At 60.0% G+C, this 10,497-nt stretch overlaps 1 protein-coding gene across 2 annotated transcripts; it reads right to left on the bottom strand.

The window, feature by feature from the left end:
- Positions 1-10: 10 nt before the first annotated feature.
- Positions 11-10,434, bottom strand: LOC108962423 (uncharacterized). 2 transcript variants are annotated; one of them, XR_001991051.3, is made up of 4 exons: positions 10,132-10,434; positions 1,747-2,469; positions 213-1,117; positions 11-115 (listed from the first exon to the last, which is right to left on the bottom strand). XR_001991051.3 is itself a non-coding variant. In XM_050974533.1 (3 exons), exon 2 carries the CDS (start codon positions 2,228-2,230, stop codon positions 923-925), a length of 1,308 nt encoding a protein of 435 aa, XP_050830490.1. In that variant the 5' UTR covers positions 2,231-2,469; positions 10,132-10,434; the 3' UTR covers positions 11-115; positions 213-922. The 2 variants fall into 2 exon arrangements, 1 of the variants encoding a protein (XP_050830490.1); XM_050974533.1 differs by having other exon boundaries at positions 213-2,469.
- Between the last annotated feature and the right edge of the window lie 63 nt (positions 10,435-10,497).

Below are 10,497 nucleotides of genomic sequence, written 5' to 3'. Positions count from 1 at the left end.
GTGGTATTTCACTGTGTGGAAGTCAAAGACATTTGCCTGGTGAAGTTGGTAAAGATTTCTTCCATCAAAACCAGGGCTGGAAGCTAGAAGCAGAGTGTTTGAGGGCATCTGAAACCTGGAAATAGCAGGATTTGTATTGAATTTGGACCTCTGGAGTGTCATTGCTGTGGCAGGGGGACAGGATGGGCTGTCCTGGTGCTCCTGCCCCTCACCTCTGCCGTGGTCTCGCTGGAGCTGCCGGCTCCACCCCGACTCCTGCAACCAGATGGACGTCATACGGCACTTCCTCCGGAAAATGACTTAATGTCTGCAGGAGCAGGACCTGGCAGAAGTCATGATCTCATACTCCCCACTCCCCGGGCTGCCAGCCCCAGGGGGGCTTCGGGTCCCTTGGCCGAGGCTGGAGTGTCCCCAGGTGATGCCTGGGAGCAAGGAATTGGGGCTGGAGAGAGGGAGAAGGCTCTCTCATGGGTGGGGGTCACTCCTCTGGCACCCAGGGGCTGGAGGGGGACAAAATACCTGGGAGCCAGGCTCTTGGAACATGGAGCACAGGGTCCCAAGGCTGCTCCTGGAGATGCAGAGGTCTTTATACCCATGTGTGGGTCATTCATAGCTGGAAATCCAGTCCCATGGGGATCTGCTCTCCTCTTCCCCCTGTATCTCCCTTCCCACCACATTTACACCCTTGGAGGAGCCTCAGAAGAAGCAGTGGGAGAGGTTCATCTGCTGAACATGCAGTTTATGGTGTTTGCTCCCTAACAGCCTTATTTCAGGCAGAGGAGTCGTCATCCTTGTTCTCCAGGTGCACCGAGGAGTTGCACTGTCAGACACTCGGGCTAGAGCTACTGCTGCACTGGGCTCTCCTTGGACAAGGTGCTTCCGAGCCAGCAGTCCCGAGGGATGCCAAAGCCCCATCCCTTGTTCAGGAGATGGCTGAGCTGCTCCTTCCACAGGGCAGGACCTGCAGAAAAAGGCCTTCCTGCCCGGGCATCGGGCAGTGTGGGGATGAGAGCCGAGGATCCGAGGGGCTGGGCTGGGCTGGGCAGGGCAGGGCAGGAGGGTGTCCCAGCAGCCCGCTGGGAATTGTTGTGCTCTCCCTCAGGCGATGCCAGCCCGGCTGCAGACACAGGAGCAGGGAACAGCAGGGCCTTATAAGGAAGTAAAATGCCTCAAGACAATCCCACAATCCCTGACAAGACAGCAGGACCTGCCAGGGCCGTGCCTCGGCACCGCAGAACCACCGAGCCCAGCGCGGCGGGAGAGCCCCCGGGGCCATGGAGTGCACACTGTGCCCAGTGCCCACCCTGTCACCAGCCCAGGGCACTGAGGGCCACACCAGGAGCTCCTTGGGCACCTCCAGGATGGGCTCTCCAAACCCCCCTGGCAGTTCCAAGGCCTGAGCTCCCTTTCCATGGGGAAATTCCTGCTGGTGCCCACCCTGAGCTTCCCCTGGCCCAGCTGGAGGCTGTTCCCTCTCCTCCTGTCCTTGTTCCCCCTGGCTGTCCCCTCCTGTCAGAGACTTGTGCAGAGCCACAGGGTCCCCCCTGAGCCTCCTTTTCTCCAGGCTGAGCCCCTTCCCAGCTCTCTCAGCCTTTCCTGGGGCTCCATTCCCGTCCCAGCTCTGTTCCCTGCCCTGGACATGCTCCAGCCCCTCCAGGGCTCTCCTGTCAGGAGGGGCCCAGAGCTGTCCCCAGCACTGGAGGTGCCCCAGCAGTGCCAGCTCAGGGCCATTGGCCACTTGCTCACCTGAGCTCACCTGGGTTCGTGTCCAGCCACCGGCACCCCCGGGACGTTTTCCAGCATTCCAGCCCCTCTGCCCCGGCCTGGAGCACTGCCTTGTCTCCCTGTCTGGGAATGTGGTGCGGAGAGGTGAGGGTGTTTCTGCCCAGGTGAGCCAGGGGTGAGCACAGGGGCATGGCTGCTGCCAGAGCCAGCCCAGAGAGCTCCCTTGGCCTGGGAGAAGGGAGCAAAGCTGCAAAACCAAAGGTGGAAAAGCATCCGTGGGATTTGGGAGATGTCTTTTCCACATCCTTCCTCCTGCAGTGGGTACCACATCCCACTGCTGTGGTGGGATCCACGTGCAGTAGCCAAGCATCCCATCCCACGAGGGCAGCAGGGCTGTGACCCGTCCTGCCTGGCTGCTAAGCATCCCCCCAGGAGCTGAGCATCCCGCCTCGGGTCCGGGCATCCCCTGGGGCTGGGCATCCCACCTTCCCCTGGGGCTGGGCATCCCACCTCGCTGCTGAGCATCCTCTCTCGGGGCTGAGCGTCCCCGTGGCACGGAGCCCCGCGGCCTTATGCCATCCCTCGTGTCCCCGTGGCCACATGCCCGGGTGGCTGTCGCCCGCTGTCCCCGTGGCCGGGAGCATCCCCGGAGTCGCGGCTCTCGAGCCGCCCGGCACGTCCCGGCGTTGTTTACTGCTGCCGTCCCGCCGCGGCGCTTCACCCCAGCGCTTCCTGGGCTGGTGTCTGAAAATAGATATTTTTAACCTTTTAAAAATAGAAAGTCTCGCAGAACAGCAGCTCCTGTTTTTCCATTCCCTTCTCGTTTCTTCTCAGGGCGACGGAACCCGAGCCGGTCGCGCCGGGGGTGGCGGGGAGGCGGCCCCGTAAACAGGCTCCCGCGAAAGGGGCACCGGGGAGAGCACACGTGTGCCTGCAGGACGAAAAGAAAGGTAAGAAAGAGAGGGAGAGGAAAAAAAAAGCAACTAGAAAGGCCGGCCACTTTTCACACGGAGCCTTATTTGGTATTTTCATGAAAAGTTATATCTTCACACTGTAAAAAATGCCACTTATTACTCATGCTTTACTAGGTAAGTGTATTTTCCTTGGCAGCAGGCGCTCTGGGGTTTTTTTCTCACTTCACTACTCCCGTACACGCTATTTCGAAGGTTTCATTAGTTTCTCCGTCAGAGCTGGCGCTGCTGCCGCTGTCTGAGGGCCGGGCTGTTAAACCCAGACACAGCCGCTGTTTGTTCGGGACCTCTGGGGCTGTAAAACCCCAGCGCGGGGCCCGCAGGGCGCCCTCTCAGCCCGCGGGGACGCGCCTGTCACCGCTGTCACCCTGCCCCGCACTGCCTGTGCTGCCCTGGGGACATCACTGTCCCCTGTCGCAGAGCAGGGATGCCACGCCATCCCCTGGTCGTTACAGGTGCGTGGATGTCACCCGACCCCACGAAACCCATCCATGTCACCCTTTCTTCATGACCACTGTGGAAAGGGGGATGCCACCCTCTCCCTGTTGTCACTGCGGTGTCACACTGTCCCTACACGTGTGGGTGTCACCAATCCCCGTGCACTGCACTGCCAGCCCGTGGGCCATCCCATCACTGTGGGCGGCCACCACCTCGTCCTCGGGGTCACTCCCAGGGCCATCACCCTGTCCCCAGGGCTGCGACATGCCCGTGCGTGTCCCAGGCTCCCTGCACACACACGGATGTCGCTTTGTCCCCAGGGCCGCGACATGCCCGTGGGTGTCCCCGTGTCCCTGCAAGGCCCGCAGTGTCCCTGCAGCACGCTGGTTCCCCGGCTGGGGCCGGCGGGCGGTGGCACAGCCCCGTGCCCGCGCTGCCGGCCGCCACCGCCCCCGGGCCGCCTGGCCGCGCTCCCCAGCCGCTCTAAAAGCCAGCTTTGTGTTTCACAGCCAGGCCCTCGCTTGGCACACGATTTTAATTAGAGTCTGGTTACACGGCTCGGCAGATGTGGAATGTATTTCTTAGCCCAGGTGGAATAAATCTATTGCCATAAAAACCAACCCCCCTGTTATTAAATTCTCCCTTCTAAATAGTCCAGTATTGAGATGCACAGCCCCCCGGCCCCCCCTGCCCACTCCCCCTCAATGCAGACCCTTTTCTAAGTGCTTAATGAGCTTTAATTTTATTATATTCCCTGGCTGCATGGAACCGGCTTCTGGTGCTGGCGCGGGCTCCCAGCTCCCGGCCCCTCTGCCAGGGGTGCAGGGACTGGCCAGCCCCACGGCCGGGGGCTTGGGGTGGCCGCGGGGCTGTCCCCTGCCTTGCAGCCGCAGGAGGGGCTGCTCGGGCTGGGGGCGCCCGTCGTGTCGTCCCCAGTGACGGGGGACAGCTCCCCGCAGCTTGGAGCCCCGTGGCTGCTGGGGGAGTGCAGGGTGTGAGGTCCCGGTCACCGCGGGTCCCTTGTGGCACCCGGGATGTCGGCGGGGATGGCAGAGGGTGTGGCTCAGTGCCGAGGCCCAGGTGACAGGGGTTGTGTGCCCGGGATGTCGCCGTAGCTCCAGCGGCTCCGCTCTCGCTGGGAACAGGGCTAAACGGGGGGACACACCCGCCGGGGGACGTGTGAGCTAGGAGTGCCCCCCCTTCCCCAGGGAATGCCCTCGGGGTACCCGAGGAGGGGACCTCTCCTCACCCACACTCCCCTCCATCAGTCTGAGCAGTGCCATGCCCGGGGCTGGCAACTTCAAAACTCTGCAGGGGGAAAAAACCATCCAGGCAGCAGCACCTGCTTCCCAAGAGCCCATCGCTCCATGCAGGGACCAGGGCTGCAGAGGGGAGCAGGCTCTGCCCTGCTGGCAGCAAAGCGAGGAGCAGAGCCCAGGGCAAAGCCTTCAGAGCTTTGTCACCCACCTCAACGCTCTCCCGAGCCTCCCAAAAAGCTCCAGGATGTCTGAAAACTGAAACAAGCAAGGAGAGGGGGAAAAGGAGCATGCACGGAGTCCATCCCACGAGGGAAAAGAGGAGGACATGGGAGAGGAGCATGCACACAGTCCATCCCATAGGATCACCGGGATGTCATTTCCCACAAGTCTTCCACAGGCATCCCCCACTGCATCCTCCCTAACCACAGTGTTTGAAGAACAAAATCCCAGGATTTGTGCTTGCAGGAGATTCCTCCTCCCTCCCCATACCTCGGGGAAAGGGAATAAAGCCGCAGGCCCTGCGAGGAGCGGAGCCTGAGCCCTCCCCACCAATTCCCAGCTGGGAGACTTGGCTGTGGGCTCCCCCAGGACTTTTCCCCCAGCTGGCCTCTCCTCTGGCCCGCTGGCTGGGAATTTGCAGCCACTTGTGTGCCAAGGAGCTGTGGATGACGTTATCCCCCCTCCCCAGGCCAGGTGTGGGGAGCACGGCTGCTCCCTGGGGGTGCAGAGCTCCAGGGCCATGAGGGGCCAGCCCCACCCTGAACAGGGACTCCAGGCCTGGGGAGAGCAGCACCCAGAGCTTGTCCTGGAGCCTCGAGCAGGGATCAGGCTACTCTGCTGCTGGAATCTCCAAAGGAAAGAGCAGGGAGCCAGAGCAGAGCTGTGGCTGCCCGTCCCACCTCTCACCACTTCTCCACGTGCAGCCCAGCACCTCTTTGTCTTGGGAGACACCAGGTCCCCTGGGGAGGGCCAGCAGCCAAGGCAAGCCAGACATCCCCACCCCACCCTGCACGTGTGCTGCCGGGCCAAGGAAGAGAGGAAAACCCAGCTTCTGTGATCTCACAGAGGAAATGACGGACTAGAAAGGGTTAAATTGCCATTCCAAAGGCAGAACCTTCCTCAAAATCCTTTTGGATGAATTAGGGTTAACCCTGGCCTTGCCCTTTCTGGGGAACGGGGTCAGCTTGGGCCAGCATTTGGTGAGGCTGATCCAGAAATCCCATGCCAGCCCTGTGACCTCTTGCTTATTAGCAGGTCAACACAACCTGGAGAGTTTGCCCTGGGAATTTTGGGTGTCCAAATCACCAGAATCACAGGCTGGGGGCTGCTTAGATGAAGGGCCAAATTTCATTCACCTCTAATCACGCTTTTTGTTTGTTTGGTAAATCACACTCAGCTCCAAAGGCCAGTAATCCACCCTGGGCAGGCAGCACAGCCCTCTGCAGTTTTCCCTGGACACCTCTGGGCCCAGGGGGTGACAGCTGAGTGATGCAGCCCTGGGCAGGCCCTGAAAGCCTCCACCCCCTGTGGAACTGGCTCTTGCTGCCCTCCAGGGAAGCCGTGGAGGGAAGGACAATGTGCAGCTCCCCTCTGTGTCTGCCCAGGCCACCCCAGGTTCCCCCTCTGCCCTGGGCAGGAGCAGGAGCCCAGGCTGGTGTCTGTGGAACTTCTCAGGACGTGCTAAAAGCAACTTGGAAGGGGATCAGTGTTTCCATTCATTTTTCAGCCTGATCTTCCTGCCACAGAACAGGAGCCGGAAGCCTGACGGGGTTTGGGGGTCCCTCTGCAGCCCCCTGCCAAATCCTGCTCATAGACTTCTGCCTCAGGCAGCCCTCAGTGAGCAAAACTCCCCTCTCCCAGGTTTTCCTCTGAGAACTGCACCCTCCAGCACTCAGCACCAAGCTGAAAACAGATGTATGGACAGGTGGGGTTAAAAATAATTAAAATTTTGGCCTGTTTGGATGGACACTGACATTGCAGGTGGTGCTGGGGGAACGCTTGCCTACAATTCCCATCTAGACAGTTTTCTTGGAGAGCTGCCTGCCCACCCCTTTTCAGACCTGGGGGTTTAATACCTGGTGTTTCCCCTTGCCTGGAGGCTGGAGGCTGGGTTTCTGGGGTTATCCTGGGGTTTAGCCCTGAGTGGGGCTCTGTCCCACAGGGGTGTGTGTCTGTTTGGGGGTCTGGTGCCACAGGGCACGGCCAGGGGCTGGGGAAGCTGTCAGTCCTGTCAGTCCTCACCCCTCAGACTCAGCCCCCAGAGCTGGAAGAGGAGCCAGCCTGGGGTGCAAGAGATGTGGCCAAGCTCTTTTTCCCTGCCCTTTGTCCCTGTGTCTAATGGTCCACCAGGATTGTTTGCATTGTCCGTGCAGCTGGGAGGCCAAAAGGGGTGTCTGGGCCAAGCACTCCTTCTTACTTCATTTTGAGCTGTTTGCAAAGCCCCTGATCAGACGACCCAGATGGTGCTAAATGGCCATGAAGGACCATTAGACAGTGGGTCATTGTCGTGCTCCTTGAGTTAGATAATTGTGATGGGCCTGAACTAATTAATTTCTACCCAAAAAAGTAGCACTGAATCATGGTCTTTTGGCAACACTGGTGAGAAGGACTTGTAATCAAGTTTTGGATTTATCCAGCCTGTACAAACAGGGATCTCTGCAGGAGCCACGCACTGCCATGGCCAAAAACCAGGGGAGCAAGAAAAGCCAGGCAGAGGTTCAGTCAGAGTGGATCTCCCTCATCCCACGGAGCAGGAGAGCCACGGGACAATCCAGCAGCTCCTTTGTGCTGTGGGTCTGTCCTACCTCCCCTCTGGAATGCCCACGTTTGGGAATGGGCCCAGGCCAGGCATCCTGCAGGAGGAAAGGAAAGGGCTTCTGGGGCTGCGCTCGTGCCATGCCAGCCACATTTCCTGCATCCCTCCTTTGGCTCCAGCTGCCATCTCCAAGGGTTTCCCTGCTTTTCTCATCACTCCCTTCTCAGCACCAACCTTCCAGGAAGCCAGGGGCCTTTTCCAGTGTCCTGGCTTGCTGGCAAAGCTTCTCTCTGCAGGGATTTCTTTGTTTCCTGATTCTGGGGGTGTCGAGCTTTGACAAAGCTGGAGACAGGGAAATGTGATCCCGTTTCCCCAGCAGAGCTTGGACAACCTGCCAGATTAGGTACATCCTGAGCTGCTCCTGCATCCAAAAAGGTGAAGGAACAGGAGAAAAGAGTGATTACAGACACATTTCTATGTGGGAAGAGACAGGAAATATTAGGACTGTTTAGTCTGGAGGGGAGACAGGTCTGTGGTGGCACGAGAACAGCCTGTGAGCCCTGCAGCACTGACAGTCCTCTGGTTTCTCCATTTCTCATCCCAAAAAAAGAAAAGGATGTGCAGAGGAGAGTGGATGCTGGGGAAATGTTCACCCAGTGGGTCTCTATGGAGAGATTTTAAGGGAAATCCTGTCCTTTTGGGGAGAAATCCCTCCCTTCGGCTGGGGGAAGGTGATACAAGAACCCACATCCCAACTCATTGGGAGACACCTGAAAATGCAAACCACCTGCGGAGCTCTGGGCTTCCCAGAGGACACTGGGAGCAGCTCCAGCCCCTCTTTGCTGTGCATTTCCCCTGGTGGTGCAGGGACCCTGGGCTGAGCAGTGCCCCTCTGTTCCTGTGGGCAGCAGGACTCCAGCAGGCACCACCAGGAAGGGGAAACACGAAGGTGAAAGTGCATGCTTTGAGTGCCTGAAAACCCCATGCAATGGAAAACAGCAGGGCCAAGGAAGTGAGTGTAGCTGGCAATTGTGTAGACATATAGTTTGGAGAAGTGTTTTGACTAACCTGGTAATACAGCATGAAATAGCACGGCTCTGATGTAAAAAAAGCCCTGAGACCCCAGAGGTGCAGCCAGGATTTCTGGTGGTGAGTTGCTATCCATCCCAGAGCACACAGCCACGGGGTCATTCTGGCTGGATGGGACCCCAGGAGGTCCCTGGTCCAACCTCTGTCTCCAGACAGGCATAACTCTGAAGGTACATCAAGTTGTTCAGGGTTGTGTCCAGGATAAGGCTGCGTTTCTCCAAGGATGGGACACTCCTCCCTGCCTCCCTTGGTCCCAGTTCCAGCATTTCTGAAGAGGAGAACATTTTTGGCATGTCTTCCACCTGAGCCAGGTCCATGCAGTCCCTGCCTGGTGCTGGGGACCCAAAGTGGAGCCGGTGCCCAAAGCCCTCTGCAGAGACCGAGGGTGTCTCAGCACAGGGTGCACCGGCCAGGAGAGATCCGGGGCACTCTGCACTCCTAACACAGGACAGCAGGGCACAGAGGATGGCAGGAGGGCTGGCAGGACACGCAGCTCCCCGAGAAGAACCAGCAGGATGTCTGAGTCCTGCAGGACCCGCAGAAGCAGAGCCCGACCCCCCTGGCCGCCCCCTCCTGTCAGGGGCTTGCAGAGAGTGGAAAGGTCTTTTCCAGCCCAAACAATTCCAGGCTTCCGTGGCCATCTCTGCAGCCACGGGAGCAGCCGGGGCTGCTCCTCGCTCACAGATGTGCAGACGGCGGGAGATGACAGAGCCGGGGCACGGTGTCGCGGTGCCCCGCACGCACCCGCGCTCGCAGCCCGGGGTCCCGGCGGGGCGATGCCTGCGCACGGACGGACGCACGGACAGACGCACGGAGCGGGAGCGGGGCGAGCCAGGCGCTGGCTTCTGCCCCGCGGCTGCTGATCCGATTAAAAGGGTTAATCCCGGCCGTGCCCCCCTCTCAGGGGAGGGCAGGCTCCCGGCGAGGCTGGGCGTCGCTGGGAGTCACTGACACCGCCAGGGAATGCTCGCTGCATGCCCACAGCCTGCCCCTGTCCCTGTCACAGCCCCGTGTCCCCAGCAGCCCTGGCTCCCAAGCCCGGGGCAATGGAGCTCTCTGACTCCGGTGAGCCAAGGGAAGCTGGTGTCCTTCCCCTCCCGTGCCCCTCTGCTCTGGGACAGGCCAGCAGAGCCGAAGTGCCAGGGGAGGATGGAAGAGCCACATCCCACAAAGGGCATTTTTGGAACCGGGATGAGGCAGCTCTGTGGTCACCTCAAAAACGTGGGGCTCTCTGGAAGTGCAATCCCACACTCTGGGCAGGGATTGCTCAGGGAGGGAGGGTGTCAGGGACCACATCCACATAATCACTGTGGGTGACTGAACTGTTCACACTGGGAGAGCCCCTGGTACCTTCCAGTCCAACCTTTCCCCCAGCCCTGCCAAGGCCACCACCACTGCCCCACGTCCCCAAGTGCCACATCCACAGCTTTATACCCCTCTAGAGATGGGGACTTACCACTGCCCCACGTCCCCAAGTGCCACATCCACAGCTTTATACCCCTCTAGATATGGGGACTTACCACTGCCCCACGTCCCCAAGTGCCACATCCACAGCGTTATACCCCTCCAGGGACGGGGACTCACTGCTGCCCTGTGCCAGGGCTGGACAGCCCTTTTGGGGAAGGAATTTTCACAATATCCAACCTGAACCTCCTCTGGTGCAACTTGAGGAATTCCCTGGGAGAAGAGGCCAAGCCATGCAGGTTCCTGTGTTGCTGCCCACCAGAGGGTCTCTCCTGGCCACAGAGCATCCAGCAGCACCCAAACCCTCCTGGATGTGGCAGAGGCACTCAGCTGGGTGTGCCCAGGAGGTCTGTCTGTGCCTGGGCTCAGTGTCCAGCCCAGGACAGCCTGTATGGGCTCAGCACCCCGTGGGTACCTGCAGGAGCCTCACCTGGCCCAGGCAGTGCAGAATTCCTGCTGCTTTCCTTCCAGCCTTCCCCAGGACCCCACCGGGGCAGCCTCACTCCAAACGCCTCCACGTCTGGTAAATGAGCACAAATTGGCCCCGGGCTCAGCTCCAGTTAGATCACACCAGGGCCAGCAAATCAGGCTGCCAAGTGAGGGGTCAGAGCACTGGCAGCATCCTCCCTCGCTGCCCGCAGGCAGCTCCAGCCACGCAGGCAGCCCTGGGCCAAGGAGGTGGCTCGGCCCCCTCCTGTCACCTCCCACCACAGGGAGCCCCCCTCATGCTCAGAGCCCCACAGGGTTTCTCTCCTGGATAAACCTGGGCACCTCAGCCCCGTTGTGGGGCCCTGAT

This window comes from Serinus canaria, chromosome 1, assembly GCF_022539315.1.
Source record: "Serinus canaria isolate serCan28SL12 chromosome 1, serCan2020, whole genome shotgun sequence".
NCBI lineage: Eukaryota > Metazoa > Chordata > Aves > Passeriformes > Fringillidae > Serinus > Serinus canaria.
Note: the sequence above shows the minus strand (reverse complement) of the source record. Positions and strands in the feature narration are given on the sequence as shown.